The sequence below is a fragment of the Leptodactylus fuscus genome, chromosome 10, assembly GCF_031893055.1.
Source record: "Leptodactylus fuscus isolate aLepFus1 chromosome 10, aLepFus1.hap2, whole genome shotgun sequence".
NCBI classification, from domain to species: domain Eukaryota; kingdom Metazoa; phylum Chordata; class Amphibia; order Anura; family Leptodactylidae; genus Leptodactylus; species Leptodactylus fuscus.
This window is the reverse complement of record NC_134274.1, coordinates 51,483,391-51,503,262: the sequence shown is the minus strand read 5'-3', so window position 1 is coordinate 51,503,262 and position 19,872 is coordinate 51,483,391. Positions and strand designations below refer to the sequence as shown.

At 42.9% G+C, this 19,872-nt stretch overlaps 1 protein-coding gene across 24 annotated transcripts in view; it reads left to right on the top strand.

Annotated features, from left to right (window-relative positions):
• The first annotated feature begins 4,609 nt into the window (after positions 1 to 4,609).
• Positions 4,610 to 19,872, top strand: part of CAMK2G (calcium/calmodulin dependent protein kinase II gamma) — a 230,739-nt gene continuing 215,476 nt past the window's right edge. For 3 of the 24 annotated variants that reach the window (XM_075258075.1, XM_075258072.1, XM_075258062.1), the window contains exons 1-2: positions 4,688 to 5,087; positions 10,875 to 10,969. In XM_075258075.1, the coding sequence (XP_075114176.1) occupies positions 5,023 to 5,087; positions 10,875 to 10,969 (160 nt within the window). In that variant the 5' untranslated portion in view covers positions 4,688 to 5,022. Of the gene's footprint in view, positions 5,088 to 10,874; positions 10,970 to 19,872 lie in introns of all 24 variants that reach the window. The other 21 variants (XM_075258064.1, XM_075258057.1, XM_075258065.1 and 18 more) reach the window with 17 other exon arrangements.

Here is a 19,872-nt window from a genome sequence, read left to right as displayed (position 1 = left end):
AGCAATTGGATCTTGTTGCTTCTATTGTAAAAGAAAAAAAAATACATGGGGGAGATTTATAAGGATGAACATTTCCTACTCCCGTCTTGATTTCCTCTGCTCATGGCTCTCAATAAGGCCGGGTTCACATAGGGGGTTTTGGTCTGGATTTTGACACGGAATCCGTGTCAAAATCTGGCTAAAAAAACGCCTCCCATTGAATTCAATGGGTTCCTTTTTCTGCAAACGCTTTGTTCCTGCTTGTGGAAAAAAAGAAGCGACATGCCCTTTCTTGAGGCGGATTCTGCTACTGATTTGCAACACTCCCTCCCGACTAGGCCCATTCATTTGGGCCTAATTGGAGCCGAATGCTGTGACTGGATGCCAGTTTTTGGACCGGATTCTGAGGCAGCCTCCGGATCAAAATCTGGTCCAAAAAACCCCCTTGTGAACCCGGCCTAAGTTAGATGCTTCTCCTGCCAGTCGTGTGCCACAATCTTAAATCTAGCTTAGCTAGAAGCTGGGGTACATTTGAGCTATAATTTACATCAGTTCATGGCATAAGTTATAGTAATTCTGAGGGCCATGGGAAGTCTCACTTCTCCTTCTAAATCCAGCCCAGCCCCGACACACACACTTCAGAAAGGTTCCACATGTGACACAAATGCACCAAAAGGCTCAAATTGTGGTGTAAATACTGCAATGTGCCAAAAATATTTGTATGCCAGAAAGTTTTGTAAAATGTATGATAAATTTCCCCCATGTAGCCATGTAAAATGCTTTGGAAATGGCCCGGCCCAGAAAACTATAAAATAGTTAAAAAAATTCAAATCAATCCATCGCCGATCCTATTCTGATGCTTCACAATCCCCTAGAAGGCTACGTCTCTTGGTCTACATTGATAAAGTCTGTACATAGGCCACACTAGTAACCTGAGTGATATTGCAGGTCATTAGAAAAAAAACTTGTAGACCGTCACGAATGGTAAGTCAAACTGGAACAATATCTTAAACCTATTGGCCAACCAAAAAAACCCTGAGTTTTTCCATTCATGAGAAATTGTCAAAGCTTTTATTACATGCGTCATCCATGTGAACTAAGACATAGACTAAATCCCACTTTGGACCTATCTCTTCATATGGCTTTTGTCATGAGAGTTAAGTCTCTCTTTCGAGTGAGTGCTCTGGTTTACACGTCAACTCGATCACCTTTCATTCTGGCTTTCAACTAAGTCCCTTTTGGTATCTCTTGCACACACTCTGGCATCCGAATGAGATTGGCTATGACTTAAAATACTCCTATTGGCTGTAGTATAGGGCCTTTGTAAAGACATAATAATATACAGATTGGTTTACTACTTTGCCATGTAGTGGTTAGCCTTCCTGATTGGCGGATATTGAGGGAACACGTGAAACGATGCTATAAAACAGTGCTGCATGTGTCATACCCCTTTACCCCTGAGGATGCCCAGGAATGGGTGAAACACGTTGGGGGGTGGGGGGTTGTTCCATTTTTTTTGTCATGCACTGTAAATCCCATTAAGTTTATTCTACAGACATCCCTGGACATATGAGTGTCTTGCTTTATATTAGACAAGTGCTCAATTTATAGATCAGCTCTACACAAATATATAGAGACTATACAATCTACAAGAGTCCATATATATTATAGCAGCAGACTGTATCTCATATATGACGGTACGGTGGCTATTTATTAGCACATATCGAATCTCTACATTCTTATATCTACGATATAGTGCAGAGATTTAGAAATAGCTCACTTTATTTTCTGATAAGGAATAAAATGTAAGTCTTAGTTTTTTTTACAATTTGTCATGAATGGGAAAACCCTTTTATTTTTGGTTGGCCGATAGGGTCACCAATAGACAGTGATTGACTTTCACTGTCACATGTCCGTATCAGGAGACCAGAAGGGGATAAGGAAGCATTGTATTGGGAGGTAAGTAATGCTACTATGAATCCTTTTATTAATGTATAGGGCCCGTTCACCCGGGCACTGAGGGGGTGGATTATGGCGTGTAATCCATATCATAATCCGCCTCCTCACAATGGTGGTCTACGGAGACCGCTAGTGTTCTTTTTTTCCAGTAGCGGCATGTTGCCGCTAGCGGAAAAAAGAAGCGAGCTGCCCTTTCTTCAGGCAGATTCCGCAGCTTGTTGAGCAACCTCCAGAGTTTGCCCATTCATTTGAGGCGACTCTGGAGGGGGAAGCCGCGACAGTCGTGGCAGGTGGGTTTGACCCGGGAGTGACGCAGCTCCCTGCGTCACTCTCGGTGCCAAAATCGCCCCCCCCCCCCCCCCGTGAACTAAGCCTTACGGTTAAGGGTATGTTCACATCTCTGAATTTCAAGCTGAATTTGAGGCAGATTTCACCTAAAAATCAACACCAAATTCTGCCTGAAATCTACTTCCCATTCACTTCAATAAAAACTCAGTAAGCAGAGAAATCAGAGGCAGATTTCAGGCAGAATTTGGAGCTGATTTTGAAGAAGAATCTGATCTCCTTGAGGCTAAGGGCTTGTTCACACGGAGTAAACGCGGCACGCAATGTACCGCGTTTACGGGACGTTAACTGCGCGATTTTGATGGTGCATGTTTGTGATCGCGTTAACGCGCGTTTACGCAGCGCTAATGCGACCGCAAATATGCACCGTCAAAATCGCGGCGCAAACGTCCCGTAAACGCGGCGCATTGCGCGCCTGTTTACTCCGTGTGAATAGGCCCTAAGGCCCCATGGGCTGGAACCGCTGTGCTAAAGCGCTGCGGGAACAACCAAGTTTTCCTCCGCGGACTTTCTGTTACAATTATATCTTTGGAAAAGCCGTCGGCGTTTCTGTAGATATAATTGAAATGATGCAATTTTCAAAACTGGGACGGTTTTGGAAATCGCAGCGTGTCGGCGCTACGATTTTTTCCGCAAAGTGGGCATGGGCTTTGCATGAATCCCATCCACTTTGCAAGTACTGTACAATGACGCGATTTTTCCAATGGCGTTTCCGCCGCGGCCAAATCGTGCCATTTCCAGCCCATGGGGCCCCGGCCTGAAGTCAATGGAAGGCAGAACATTTTTTCCTGCCTTGTGTGGAATTTCAGCTTTCTGTCACAGTCCATTCCCATCTGAAACGCATGACCTGGCTCACTTTTGAGGTAAAATCCCATCAAATACAGGATTTTTTTTTTTAAATCATTATAGTCAATGTATAACAAATGCAAAAGGAATGTGCATCCATTATTACTGAGAAAAAATGATGGTACTATTCCGTTATCGGGCCAGCAGCAGCGCATTTCAGCACCAGCTTTCGGGACAGCAGTTCAGTTCAGCAGCGGGAATTACAATGACATCCGAGGACTGCTGGCCCGATGCTTGTGCCCAGTAGCCAGTACATCAATGACCCCCCCTCCATCTCCTCCTCCTTCCAGTGCTGCCCCCCAGCTCTCCTTACATCTACCCCGTACCCTCTCCCCGCCACATGACTAAGCCGATGCTGGCCCGATGATAGAGGCCGTGCTTGTGTGTAGTAGGCAGTACATCGATCGATGCCCTCATCCTCCTCTTCCTTCCAGTGCTGCCCCCCAGCTCTTCTTACATCTGCCCCGTACCCTCTCCCTGTAATAGGCCTCACCGTAAATCTTGAGCAATGAATGCTACTAGATAGCCGCCGGACGCTGCAGAAAGTTTGTCCCTCCGGCTCGCTGTAGCTCACCGTTCCTATAGTCGGCGTGTTTCTTGTCAGGGCCTGGATTGAGCCCCGGTGTCTTTCCTTTCGGTCTCGGTACTAGCGCTGAGGTGAGGCCTAGTCGTGTGGCGGGGAGAGGGTACGGGGAAGATGTAAGGAGAGCTGGGGGGCAGCACTGGCAGGAGGAGAAGGATGGGGGAGGGGGGTCATCGATGTACTGGTTACTGGGCACAAGCATCGGGCCAGCAGTCCTCGGATGTCATTGTAATTCCCGCTGCTGAACTGCTGTCCCGAAAGCTGCTGCTGAACTGCGCTGCTGCTGGCCCGATAACGGAATAGTACCAAAATGATTTGTTAGACTACAAAAAGTGAATGTGAATGGGTCCTAAGCGCTTTTTTTTTTTTTATTTACATGGTTGGACTTCCTTATTACACTGTCTGAGGTAAAACTGACCATGTTGCCAATAGCAACCAATCAGAGCCCACTTGTAATTTTTCCAGCGCGGGTTAGAAGATGTAAGCTGTGCTCTGATTGGCTGCCGCTTTAGTCAGACTGCAGAAGGATAATTTTTATGTCGACTCCTGTGAGGAGAAAATGAAAGAGGAAAAAAAAAAACACATCTGCGCCAGGTGACTGGTCACATGATGCGACTGTGTGATGGTAAAGCTGTAAGATAACGGCGAAGGGTCGTGTTTCTCTGAAGTGACAGTGGTGTGTACAGGGCTCCTGCGGTATTACACCGCGCTGTCTGCTCTGCAGCCTGTAGCTAATTGTTGTTCCTTAGAAAGCTGTGTGACAGCATAAGCTGCTGCCATTACCACAACAGGAGTCACCACCATAGAGCTGCAACAGATTTTTTATTCAGGAGTGTGGAAAAGCTGGGTGCTGAGCCCTAGCCCAGCACATAGAGCCCCCATTACCACAGTATACCTCCCCTGTGTGCTCAGCCCCCCTCCCCGGCTGGCTGTCCGCCTGCCTGCCGTACTCGCCCCCCTCTCCCCCCGGGCTGGGCGTCCGCAGGAAGGGGGGAGTGTCCCGGGGAAGTATCGCGGTGCTCCGCTCCCTCCTCCTCCTCCCTGGGGCAGCAGTGACAGTGCACGGCCAGAGCCGAGTGACACGAGTCGTCTGAGCAGGGTCACCCAGGGAGACAGCGGGCATTCAGCAGACGGAGACGAGCAGAGCCCGGCAGCAGGGGAGGAGAAGGAGGCTGCAAGAGGGAGGGGAAGCAGGAGCCGCCCCGGAGAAGGAGGGGGAGACGCAGAGGAAGAAGCAGAGGAGAGCTCGCCCCGGCTACTCTGACAGCCCGCAACCCGCCCGATGCGAGATTGGCTCCCCTGGCATTAGTATGGCCACCACCGCGACCTGCACCCGCTTTACGGACGAGTACCAGCTGTACGAGGAGCTTGGCAAGTAAGGAGAGCGCCCGAGCCGGGACATGGGGGAACAGTGAGGAAGGAGAAAGGGGGCACTGCAGGCTGGCAGCAGGCACAGGGGCACACTACACTGGCATGGGCCACCATAAAGTTCTCTGGGACAAAGGGTGCACAGGGGATTGGGCAATGCGGATAGTGGGGCTCCATAGACAGGGTGGGAAGGAAGGGACATTGGTGCTCTGTCAAGAGTGAAAATGGGTAGACTTGGCTGTGGAAGAAATATTAGGATAAGAGACTGACAAAGGGGCACAGAGGACTGGTCTATAAAGAGAGGGGTCATTTGAGACTTATCAGGGATGAGCAGGGGACACTGTCAGTCTGGTCAGTGAAGAGCAAAGGGCACAGCTAGACTAGTCAGTGAATAGAAGGGGGCTCAGGTTGACTGGTCAGTAGTCAATAGTAGGGGGGCATAGTTATATTGGTCATCAAAGAGCAGAGGGTACAGTTACAGTGTCCAGAAAGAACAGGGTGCCAAAGTAGGAACATCAGTGTAAAAAAAGGGTCACCCTAGGTAATGAGAAGACAGATCAGAGTTGGGAAGTTGCTGCAAGCTCCAGATGTTTTGAGTAAAAGTGACAAGACAGGGCTGCCACCTTGTCACCAGTGAGAGTTCAGGTCACATCTGAATTTCAGTATTCAGGCACCCAGACCAGGAAAGAGACATCTTAGAATAGTGAAATTTCATGCACACTAAATGGGACAGGCATAATTAATTTATAGGGCAATGCAGAATTAAGGCAAAGGGACACAGCATGGAGTGTGCCCGTAGAGGGAAGGGGACAGCGGCTGCCAGTGGACTGGAAAAATGACTAAATAGAGCAAATTATGCATGTTATGAAAAGCAAAGGAACAGAGAATGGCAGTAGACTGGCAGCATGAATACATAGGGTAATTTATGCGTATGGCGGGCATCGTGCCTCTAGAAGTACGGGAGTAGACAGAGCCTGAGACAACCATATTAAGTAGGAGGAAAAGCAGCCAAACTACCTGTGTACACGGAACAAGACAGACAAGACACTCATGGAGATCACGCACATGTAGAGCGCCTGAGGGTAGAGGAATTGGCGTGTCACACTGCAAGTCCTATGGGGAGTGAGGGCAGGATTGTAAACAGCCAGTGGAAGAGGAGAAACCTGGGGTTAGGGAATTGTGGGCAGCAGCAGGGCACCTAGGTTTCAGATACCTGGCAGAGGGCTGAGATAGTGCCAGAAGAAGATCTGAAACATATGAATGAAATACTGTTTTCATGCACGCAGCCCCAGCAAGGCCCAACACAAGGCACTTTCTGCATAGTGACATTGATTAGTGACCTGACAGGCGAGCTAGTGTCAGCATACTGACAGCGCCACGTCCAAGCACGAAGAACACCAGATCCTGCCTGTTCAAGGGGTTATTGGCCACTTAAATTTTAAGAATGAGCACCGATAGCAGCTGTAGCCTTGAGACAATAGGACAAAGACATCTGCTTCCATGCCTGTGTTCATGTGCTACACAGCCCCTCATTCATGGTGGACAAGGTGTATTGTAGAATATAGAAAATGTCTGATAAATGATCATTTCACCACGTTAAATAAACTGCTCTGCTGGCACACAGCACGCTGCCAGTGTATGTTAACAAGGGACAAAACCCAAAGGCCACAATGATGTGTGTTTGCATAGTCGAAATTAATCTCTAGTTCCTGTGCTTGGTGAGACTTGCCAATGATAATCTCTTATATCCACACCAGGGTTAACAGATAAAATGCACTCATGCCAGACATTGGCGTAATCCTCCAGACATTGACTGTTCTGGTTGCAGAACTTAGGAGTTGAAAGTGTACATGACAAGTGGTTATCTGTGCTCGTGCTTGGTCTTGCTCACAAGCGTGGGCATGAAATGCCACCCCTGAGATAAGAACATTTGTCTTGTGTTTACTTTGGAGGGATTGTTACTTGTGTTATTGTTATTTTAGTCATTTTGACTTTGTATTTTCTACATAAAGGATATAAAGATAGGAAAATAAATAGGTGGTGCTTGTCAGCAGTGGCACTCAGGCCTTGTGCATATATATATATATATATATATATATATATATATATATATATATTGTTTTTTTTTATAAAGATACTGCTGTGTGCAGTCTCCTTTGTCTGCTAGGCAGGAGTGTCACCTATAGCATGCAGGCTTATTATGTACAAAGTACATCCAGCATTGAGCCATAATCCCTTTGTTATCAGTGGCGAGGAGGTGGTGAAGCCGAGAGAGTCTCCCTGTGTGAATACTGGTGGGTCCTGTTTTCCCACATGTGTATGTCTCTTGTATTAGCTGCATTGCAGAAGTTATCTCCAGTCCAGCTTCATTGGCATTGTCTGTCTGTTCTTATAGCTGCTTTGCTTTCTGAAGAATACAGAGGATAGATCCCCAAGTTTCTGATCTTTGGTTTAGTTGACAGCAGGGAAAGGAGAGTGAATATAATGCAGTGTCATTAGTCTTTGTCATAGCAGTGCCATTAACCTCATCATTGCTGGCAGGCATATCACAAGCAGACGCGCTTCAAAGGATAATGAATATGTGTAATATAAATGTGTGAAAATTGCATCCTTAATTATTTCTACATGAAATCTGCTCCGGTAATTACCTCCTGCGTTGTTTAGTATTATGTTTTAATAATAGGACTGTGAACCCTATATCATGCACACAGTGGGTTTTATGATAACAATAGAGCATCCTTAGGAAGGGGGTTTTGATATGCGGTCACTGCGTATGTTACTGCAAGAAGATAGAGGAACTGAGCATTATTGTGGAACATACAGCCCAAGATATGGACAGCCTTCCCATAGCAGATGCGTATATTTTGCACAAAACCTATATTTTGCATTAAGCTTTAGATTCAAAGCTACAGCGTTTTACAGCAAAAACCAAATGGTACTAGAGCCACACATTTTATTAGGACCAGTTCTGCAACCTTTCATATTTTTTGTGGCAGTCTTCCTTCTAACTTTAGTACGGTAAAATGCAGCAAGGGAACTACATGTAAAATATCTGTCTCATCACTACCACAAAATGCGAATTTGACTCCAAAGTGACCTATTTAACTAGATAGTGATTGATGTTAGGCCTCATTCATCTAGCAGTGTTGTACTGTAGTACAGAAAGGCACCATACTCTGTAGAAGCTCTGTTTCTAGTTGAAAATAGGACCCTAATATTACATGCAAGGGGTCCTCTATAAGTACATTTGCAAAAAAAAAAAAAGCTTTTCATATCGTTTTGTACTGTATATTTATGTACGACATATTGTACACTATTTCATACCACTGTTTTTGCAGTATAATGGGACAGACGGACACCAAAAGCACACTCTTTTTATTTCCGTCTGGTTAGTGTAGCCCTATGGACATGTCTACCATGTGTGTTTGATGCTTTCCCAGCATACACTGCACATGTACATAACACGCTTGTTCCAAGCTTCTCTACTTCAGGGAATCCATTAAAACTTTCCATTTATGACCAGGGCATATTTTATGCTTTTGAAGATAAGCAATGGATTTTAATATCCAGTGACTAATAATAGAGATCATAGAAATCAAGTGAGTTGAGAACTGGATAATTTCATTAGACAATAAATTCTGATATAATATGGCTGATGGGCCATTATTTGGAGACTTTATTAAGATGGCCAAGCTGATTAGGTTAATGGCTACCAATTCCATTTAATGTATATGGGGGCCTCCTAAGGCCCGGTTCACATCTGCGCATGGGTTTCTGTTTCGGGAAGTCTGCTTGGGGACCCCCTGAACCAAAACCTATTCTGCATAAAAAAGCGGTTACGTAAGGAAACTGTCGGACCCCATAGACTATAATGAGGCCCGTGTGGTTTCTACTCGGTTTCTGCAGGACTTCTCTATGCGTTTTTCACGCGGAGAGGGGAACGGAATGGCCCGAACGTAGATGTGAACCAGGCCTTAGCCCCTTCCTGGCAGATGTCAGAGGAGATAAGGATTGAGCAGTTGGATTTCAATATGCCCAAAATCAGAACTGACAAAGTAACAAAAACAGAGAATTATACAATTATCTGATAAACATATTATATTGACACATACTAGGTAAGGTCTGGATCCGTAGGCCAACATTGGCAATGATTGCATTCAAATCTCGCCATCATAATCTTTGCAATGAAATATAGGGTAAAGGACTAATAAGGCCTTGATGAAACCCAGGAGCACATGAGTATATAAGAGAGAAGAGGGCCATTTTATATTTGCTTTTGTCATTAAGAGGGGAACTTTTGGCAAGATTTTCTGTGTAATATTTGCTTTAATTAGGATCCTTGTTATACTGGAGCCACATTGACTATGGTGCCCTGCGGCCATCTCCAGCAGACTGCATGGCACATTTGTTAATGATCTGATCGCGCTCTGTCTGCTCTTAAGTAGCCATGGGACCTGCAACACTTGTTTCTGAATGTCACTTTCTATTCTGGAAATTTTGTTGGTCAAGTAGAATGTTAACTTGAAAAAAATACACATAAGTGGTGCCTTGTTGGACCTCACAGATTGCTATCCATACATAGTTTAAAGACCCAGAGGGTGAATGTCATCGTCTCTTTTTAGTTTGGTCTCCTTTTTTTTTTTTTTGGACAAATTATTCCCCGTTTTGTGACTGCGGGTCAATATCTTAAACTAAAACCTGCTACCATACCTGGCATGTCTGTTTTATAAAATACTTTTACTATACAGTTCTTTGCTATTACTCTGATTCCTCCTAGATATTTCCCAATAAGTTAAAGGGACTATTTGTGACACTAAAGCATCTACAGGCCCCTATTGACCGGGGGTTTAGTGTTCAGTGACTGAAGTATTCACAGAAGCCCAGTGCAGGCTCCGGGATTACCAGAGATGAGTCCAATGAGCCTCTTCAGATTCCTATCTAGATAAAGTTTAAAGGGATCCTATCATTAAAACTCATTTTTTCTTAAGAAAGGCTCTTCTTCTCCTACCTTAAGATGTCTTCTCCGTGCCGCTGTTCGGTATATAATCCGTTTTTCTTCGGTATGAAAATTAGTTCTCTCGCGGCACTGGGGCATCCCCAATGCTGCGAGAGAACTCTCCAGTGCTGCCTCCATCTTCTTCAGGTGCGGGACTTCTTCGCGTCTTCTTCCAGGGGTTGGCTTCAAACTTCTAGGCCTAGGGCAAAGCCGACTGCACATGCCTGCCGGCCACAAGAAAATGGCAGCTTTTTTAAAATTTATAATGCACCCTCATATTATGTTATAAAAGGGCTCTTGGTCCACAAGGTTTAGTGTCTCAAATCGATGAGGTAGATTCTTTCTAACAATTGGACGTTATCAGTCGGGAGTGTGTCCGTCCAGTCAATACTGTTAGTGTCACAATCTGTAGAGACACACCCTTGACTGGTAACACCGATTTATGAACTTTCTTTTAGGAGGAATACAGAGGAAAAGCACAGAATTCTGGAAAATGATGACCCAGAGCTGTTACTTTATGGGAAAAATAAATATGTAGTGAACAGAGCTGAAAGTCTAGAGAGGTGAAAGGTCATGTTTAAGGGGTTCATGTGTTGTAATGTGCATATCTCTGCCATTTTATTCTCTAGGACTGTGATTATAAGCTCCATAGGGGCAGCTGTAATTCTTTATATACTATAATAGGACATGGGTGTTTCCTTCATCATGGGTCACACATATGACTGACATAAAATACTTTGATATTAGTCTGACTGGTTAAATTCTTTAGCAAAACCTTCTTTTATATATTTTTTCAAGGGGTGCCTTTTCTGTAGTACGGAGATGTGTGAAGAAATCCTCCAACCAGGAATATGCTGCAAAGATCATCAACACCAAGAAGCTGTCTGCTAGAGGTAAGAAGGGGAATTAGTCAGCGTGGCGCCATCGACTGTTGTGTACAGCCATTTACAATAATACATTGACGACCGACTCTTCTCATTTTGGAAAAGTTCACTAGTAAAAAGCTTACTTTGATGTGTTATGGATTTAGGAACCCAACCAAAGCTCAGTTTTCTTCCATCAGGTGGGGGGTGAAACCATGATCTGGGCTTCGCAGGTGTTCAATGGGAAGTCATCTGTTTAAAACAAGAAGCTCTGATTTTGCATAAAATATTTTTGGATTGTGTTGGAATCATTTTGGAGATTATCCCATATATATATGTGAGGTCACTTTTTCTGTTTGTTGTTCTGTCTTTTTGTTAAAGACGTCTCCCATATTTTTAGCAATTTTTTCTGTCCCACACCTAAGTAATGGGTACATAGAACATATATGCAAAAAAAATGGTAAATGAGATCATCTAGCAGAACAAGCCCTTGTTACGAGATGGAGAAGAGGTGCACATCCTGATCTTCTCTATGATCCCTTTAGCTGATCTTTGATGAGACAATCCCCTTAAATACAGATTGTCTAACATTTTATACTTACACATTTCTAAATATAAACTTTTTAGGTCTTTTACCACGTTAAGTACTATTACCTGACTTTCATTCAGAAGGAAGATCTGTGAATGCTAAAAGACTGAATTGTTGTGCAGTCAGTTAGAAAATGCCCTTTGCACTATCCCATATAGTTGAATAAAAGGTTTACTGGCATGTGCCATCCAGACAGATGCTTAAAGCATATACCTATGCATATGTTTATCATTTATACCCTGAAAACTTTTTGCAGTATGCACTGAGCCTTAGAAGTCTTCTCATCTGTGTTCCAAAATCTAGATCACAATCTGCAAAATCAGTCATTTCTGGTCATATTGTCTTACAGCTATGCTAGTAAGTATAGCAGACACACTGCTTGGTTATCTCCATCAGTTCTGTATTTCCGTCTGTCATTCCATTCATACAATTGGCACTGGACCCTTTTCTCATGATTGGAAGGGTTTCCATGAGTGAGACCCCAAGCAATCAGACACTTACCCCGGTACGCAGTTAATATGGTGTGGTCAGCTCCTTTAAGAATCCACAGTGGATGAATATGTAAGGGGTGCCATGACTGATTAGCAAATAGACCAACCTGCTTTAATTTATAATAGGTCGATACAAAAGATGTATATCATGTGATTTACAATATTAGCTTCAGTATTTCTCACGTAATGACATGAAGCTGCTTGTTTCTACTAAAGTAGGGCCATATATATTATGCAATAAAAAAAAAAAATCTCGTGTCATGATTAGTGCTTGTTAAAAGTATGTCCCTTGATGGAAAAAGGCAGTCATGGAAATCCTTTGCAAGTCAGCAGAGAGCACGAGCAGGGCGGTCCCAGAATTCCTGCTTCAATCCTTGATGCTTCCCAAAGAAGCAGAGTATTAATGATGCAGATTGCTTCCATCTACTTGCCTATACTTATATGTATCCTGATATTGCATGTTTTATACATTATTGTCCTTATTTAGTATATATTCAAACCTGAGTTTGCCTGTAATAAAATCTTTTGATATCGTATATGAAGCAGAATGGTGATGTTACCTATAGCATTCAGTTACTGTATATTCCATTTAATTTTCTAACCTTCCCTTGGGAAATGAAAATTGCATTCTCACTTTAACTTATGAGTGAAACCACTGTCCTTAAGGAGGTATTCCTGGACTTTAATATTGATGACCTATACTTACAATAGGTCATCAATATCAGATTGATTGGGGGGGGGGGGGGGGGTTGAGTCCTGGGACCCCTGCTAATTGTCAGTGTGAAGGTACTGCAATGCTTTAGAACTAGTGCACCTCTGTACACTGGGTAGTGGTCGGTAAACATAATACAAGTCCCACTCAAGTAAATGGGGATGTGCATGTTGTACCTTTCCCAGCTGCTACACAAGGTATATAAAGCTGATTTGCAAACAATAGATTGACAACAATAGCTTCGGTAAGTCATTTGTATTAACCTCTGAAATGAAAGGCTCTGGCTCCAGGGGCAATAGATGAGCCAACTCCCTTTTCCATCATGGCTGATGTAGAGACAGCGAAGGGGACTGGCTAAGCTAATGGATTGACACAGGCAGAGTATGTTATTAAATATAGATAGTTAAAATAGATATTACTATAAATCGAGAAAACAACTTTTTATTTATCATGATAATTCCTTTAAATTAGAATACTTAAAAAGGACCTTTCATGTTCTCAGGCACATGCGGTTTTATATACCGCTAGAAAGCAGACAGTGCACTAAATTCATAGACTAGTACTGGGGGGGCGTACTTCACAACCCAGCTAGACTATCAAGAACGGCCTTCTGACAGTGGACAGATATCGTTGCCGTTATAACGGCTCTGTTATCTCCAGCCCCGGCGTACATAATGGGAAAGCCAACTGTGCTGAATTCAGTGCACTGTTGGCTTCTTAATGGTATATAAAACCGCATGTGCCCGAGGCCATGAAAGGTCCTTTTTTAACCTAAGATGCCCTAATTCAGATATGCTTGCAGCTGTATTAGTGGACTTGATCAGAGGCTGGGGGTACACCCACCTTATAGTACTAAAGATGCACAGTAGTGTTTTATAGTCATTCTCTACTTTGATGCTATGTTTTAGTATTTATTATCCACTAAGCAGCAGATATACTGACTTGAGATGGACTGCTGCCAGAATGCAACTTGGAGCCATTGAAATTTTAAAGTACGTGGAGTTCTGGGGATGCACAAAAATGAATAGGGGACTGTCAGCCATTCATTTTCCTTCATGCTGACTTGTCCATCTCCCGGGCCCATGAACTAGATGTAGAGTTTATTGTTGTTTGGATTTAATATTTTCCTTCACCCTTATCTAAAAAATCTTATATCTTAGATTTTTTTTTTTTTTGTGAGGGGGGCGGTGGGGTGTAGGAATGACGACCAAGTGAGTTTCACAGTAAATGTTTGCAATTACAGCCCTGCATTGCTCTGAAGGTTAATCATCTTGTTTTGTTGTTTTTAAGGATAATCTCTTAAGTACTTCTAATAAAACTATTTTTGGCTGAGTAACGTTCTGCCACCTGTATACGGCTGTGATTATGGGTGAATATGCACTATTACATGGCCTATTTCTGTGTATAAAATATCACACTCATATGATGAGAAGACGATCGTGGAACGTGGCTCTAACTCCTGAAGAGCCACCTGACAAGGAGAACTATTATTTATTTAGAGAGAGTGACAGATACATGCAGTGATATCTATGAGTCTGTGCGGAGGTGTCTGGTTGTAGCATGTGAATGCAGGCCTGTGAGGTGGGTAGATTGCTTGTGGAGAGACCCTGTTCTAACTTTGTGTGACCTTTTGGCAAGTCATTTTATCTGTCTCAGGTCCTAAAATTAGATTGTAATCTATTTGGGAAGGGATGCAATGTGCTGGTGTGATATCCGTACAGAGGGGGAAGCTGAATGGTATGATACTGATAACCACCCAGGTATATCGTTGGATGAACACATGAGTAAAAGCTACCAGTTCCAGCATTCAGGTGACAAAAAACTTAATGCATCAATAAACTTTATAACTATCATAAATTACAGATTGCTTTCTTCCACTATGATAAGATAATGCCATGATGTTAGTTAAAGCATGGGGAGAGTCTTTTAACATAGGCAAATAATTTGGCCATATTGAACCTCCATTATTATGTAGCATCGTTTACGAGTGGGATTGTGTAGTTTGTGTCATATTTCTTTTTCTCCCCTACTTTATGGATGGCAGCACATCCCTCGTTTACATAATTTTTTTGCTAGCATTATAGAGGCAGTCAATGATAAGCAAGTCTGCTTAATGTCTTCAAGGATAAGCTTTTTTTTTAAGGATAGCCAACCCAAATCAGATCCGGGTTGTCCAACTCTCAGTACTTCCACAGATCAGCTGTTTGAAAAGGCTAGGTGTTTGCGATAGCGGTGCAGCCTCTTCACTGTTTTCTTTAGTCTGTTCGCCTGCACTCCATAAATAAGTAGCAGGGATCATTCCTATAACAGCTTTATCACATTCAGTTGAGTGGAATGAAACTGCTGCACCCTTGCACCACTGCTAGTAAGCAGGCAGCATGCAGGTTGATGGACCAAAGAATACAGTGAAGAGGTTGCCGCTCTTGCATAAGGTTCGCAGCTCCGTGAAACTCCTGATCAGAAGGGCTGCTGAGAGTTGAACCCCCCCCCCCCCCATGATCTGATCTGATACTTAACTACTTTTGAACATTCAACTACCTGCTCTTATTAGATATAAAATCGAATACCATGTATATATATGATGCTCACTGATAATTAAGACTTGACAATTTGAACACATTCCCTCCTAAGAGGGTTACAGGTTGTAATATAAGTAATATGGAGTTTCTTTAAGTACCACAGACGTCCTTTGGCCTTGACAACTTGACTATAAGTCAGGAATCTATTTCTGCGTGTTTCTGTTCCTCAAATATTCACTAGACCAGAATAGCCTTTTAAGTTTCGGGCAAAGGTCAGTCTGTAATGATATGATGGAGAGCAGTGCATCAGAGTACTTTGTAGAATGGACATTGCTTGGTAAATAATGACTTAATTTTATAATACAAGAAGGAGCTGTTGCAGTGCATGTCTGCCAGCCATGCTCTCACAGTAAATCAAAGTGTAAAAGATTGAAGCAGTCTCCATGTTGGCGCCAGCAGCTTGTATGTTAATGACAAGGCTCTTGGACAATGCAGAAAAGTGGACTTTCTTGGAAACTATAATTTGATTCTGTTTAAGTGGATTCTCTGGACACCACCCTTTAGACTGTAATAGACCAGAGCAGGTAACTAGCTACACTTCCATAATTGAATAGTTGTTACTAAAAGTTTGTTGGTGGGCGCCTAAAATCGCTGGCAGCACATTGCTAGAGGGTGATGTGCTGCTGACAAATGCAGACTGTATGGGCAAGAACAGTTTCTTCATCCGTGTAGAGCAGTGGTTTATTCTGCATCTTTATGTCCATTTCTGTTCATTGCCCTTCTTGTCATTCTTATTGCAAGGCCTGTTGTAGAGTCAGACGTAAGCGACATGCACGCAACCATGTGCGTGTCACTGGCTGTGTATAAATGGCTGAAACGGCACATGGATGACATCTGTTTGCTGCCTCTGCCTTCACACAACCCCATTCACTGAGGTCAGTGAGAATGTGCTGCAAAACAGACAGACAGGAATAGGACCTGTCCTGATTTTGCTCCTAGCCCCATACACGGTCGTGTGTATGGGGCCATAGAAATGAAAGTGTCCATGTGCTAGCGGCGAAAATCATATCTAGCAAACTGACAATGCACATGGTTGGGTACATGAGGCCTTATAGGGTAGTTGTCCCATGGAACTTTGCCTGACTATGACTCCCCATGCCAACTGGTGGTATTCGCAAGGAGAACAGCCAGTCCCTCCTGGATTTACTAGTGGCACATACATCTTGTAGTTGTGCTCTCATGGTCATTTACAACATTTCTTAATGTCTAGCAGTTAAAGGGGTATTCCCATCTACATAATAATTTTTTAATTTGTAGATGATTAAAAGTTAAACATTTTTGCAATTGTAAGTAATTAAAAATTCTGCAGAGTTTTAAAGATTTTCTCTAACTTTCTTAGTGGTGACAGTCTGTTATCTTGATTGGTTGCCATGGATACGACCACCAATGCAGAAACTTTCTAAGGTCAGAAAATCAGCTATGATTTCTTTATTGTGGCTGGGATATCTTCTGATACATGTAGTGTCCCTGCCTGATAACCCAGCTACAATAAGAAAATCATAGCTGGGTTCCTGACAAGTCCAAGACCATAGAAAATTTCTGCATTAGTGGTAGAATCCATGGCAAGCGATCAAGATAAAAGACTGTCACCACTAAGAAAGTTAGACTGTACAGATGGGGGTGCGGTGATAGTGTTATTGGAGGTTGTAGACCTTCCTGAATAGGTGAGTCTTGAGGGCCTTCTTGAAGCCTGTGATTGTGGGGGTCAGTCTTATGTGTCTTGGTAAGGAGTTCCAGAGTATGGGGGATGCACGGGAGAAATCTTGGAGACGGTTGTGTGAGGAGCGGATGAGAGCAGAGCGGAGTAGGAGGTCATTGGAGGATCTGAGGTTACGTGTGGGCAGGTAGCGGGAGATTAGGTTGGAGATATATGGAGGGGACAGGTTGTGGATCGCTTTGTATGGTAATGTTAGTAGCTTGAACTCCGCTGGGTTATGGGTAGCCAGTGGAGGGATTGACAGAGGGGAGCAGCTGATGAAGATTGGGGGGAGAGGTGAATTAAGCGAGCAGCACAGTTTAATACTGTAAGGCAATAATGCTTTCAAAAATAAAACTTAATAGTTTACTTTTGTCAATTAACAAAAGGAAATGAATGAACAAAAGAAAAATAAACACACGTGGACAAAATTGTTGGTACCCCTCGTTTAATGAAAGAAAAACCCTCAATGGTCACAGAAATAACTTGAATCTGACAAGTAGTAATGTTAAAAATTGTTGACGAGACACAAAGCCTCAGAGAATGGCCTATCGACAGATGAGACAAAAATTGGAACTTTTTGACAAGGCACATCAGCTCTGTGTTCACAGACGGAAAAATGAAGCCTATCTTGAGAAGAACACTGTCCCTATTGTGAAACATAGAGGAGGCTTTCTTATGTTCTGGGACTGCTTTGCTGCATCTGGCTCAGGGTGTCTTGAATTTGTGCAGGGTACAATGAAATCTCAAGAATATCATGGGATTCTAGAGAGAAATGTGCTGCCCAGTGTCAGAAAGCTTGGTCTCAGTCACAGGTCATGGGTCTTGCAACAGGACAATGACCCAAAACACACAGCTAAAAACACCCAAAATGGCTAAGAGGAAAACATTGGACTATTCTGAAGTGGCCTTCTATGAGCCCTGACCTAAATCCTATTGAGCATCTTTGGAAGGAGCTGAAACTTGTCATCTGGAAAAGGCAGCCTTCAAACCCGAGACAACTGGAGCCGTTTGCTCATGAGGAGGGGGCCAAAATACCTGCTGAGAGGGGCAGAAGTCTCACTGACCATTACAGGAATCGTCTGATTGTAACGATTGCCTCAAAAGGTTGTGCAGCAAAATATTAAGGGAACCGCCATTTCTGTCCAGGCCTGTGTCATGAGTTTTATTTTTTTTAAAATTCTGTTTCTGCGAAAAGCAATGTCTGACTTTCAATAGTTCATTTTCATAGAATTTTTATTTATTATTACTTTTGTCAGATTCAAGTTATTTCTGTGACCATTGTGGGATTTTCTTTCATTAAACGAGGGGGAACAGCAATTTTGTCCACTGATCTCAACATCAATGAATCTGTCTGAGATGACATGAAGAGACAGAAGGATTTGGGTAAGCTACAGCCACATAAGATCTGTGCTTCATTCTCCAAGATGTTTTTTGTACAATCTACCTTCCAAGTTCCTTCAAAAAGCGTGCAAGCGTACCTATAAGAACTGATGCTGTTCTGAATGCAAAGGATGGTCACAAGAGATATTGATGTGATTTAGATTTCTCTTTTTTTCGTTCACTTCATTTTGTTAGTTGACAATAATAAACTATTACCTCTTTTATTTTGGAAAGCATTCTTACTTTGAAACATTTTTTCCACGCCTGCCGCAAACGTATGCACAGTACTATACTTGTACAAGACTAGTGCAGCGCTGTCCTCGGTTATCACACTCGTCCCATAAATACATTCTCCTGAATATTTAGTACTCAGATTGGATTGTAACAAGGATACAATGGTTATTGGTCACATCATTACATCTATGGCCGGCATTACTCAGGTGACATTCTTTGACATTTTGACGTTTCAGTGCATTAAATTGGCTTTCATTGTCTAGCACTGCTGTCAGATAGTGCCGTTGCCAAACAAATAGCTTGATCCAATGGAAAATTTATAAGAGTCAGTCTCGAACTATACATTATTGATATTGTGAATGTGAAGAGCTCAGTGCTCGACGCTATTTACACTTAACAAGAGAATTGGACTCATTTGTCTTCCTCGGTTATTGTCAGGCATCGTCTACACATTAAAAGTGTCAGCTCAGAATTCCTAACATCTGTAGCTGAGGTGACATGGGGGCTCCTTTCATATATCAAAACCAGTTTTAATAGTTACAGGCTGTGTGTTGTTTTTTTTTCCCCCTCCCCTTGAAGACCAGTTAATTCAGACGTTCTCAGTCTTGCTTCCACCAGATCTACTGAGACAAATTTATCAGTGTATCAGGAGGCAAAACTGGACTTTAAAGGGAGTCTGTGAGGTCCACAATACCTTTCACAGAACTAAGAGTGCTATGTAGGGGTCTTTAGCAGAAACATTTGTGGTTACAAACTGATGAAGCAACGCAATATCAATGTTTTATTGATATGCAAATCAGGCTGAAGTGTATCTGGGCGGGGCCTGAGACAGTCCTGATGCATTTAGAGGATGAAAATGTCATTCACTTTTTTAATGGGGTGACATTAGGCTGCAATTTTTGAAGACTTTGAGAACCCTTTTGGTGTACACTGTAGTGCAATGTAGCAAACCAGACCACACCCCCAATATTCTTTAGCCTGATTTGCATATCCTTAAAAAACGTGCTTATTTCTTTGTTGCTCCATCAGTTTGTGGTCACAGAGTTATGTTTTGCTCTTACTAAAGGTCCCTACATTGCACTATTATCACTTTGAAAGACATTCTGGACCTGACAGACTCCGTGTAAGGCCCCATAAATATGGAGAATTGCCATCTGGACCTGCTGATTTCAGCATGGCCAGCAGACTATAATCTATGTATCTATCTATCTATCTATCTATCTATCTATCTATCTATCTATCTATGGTC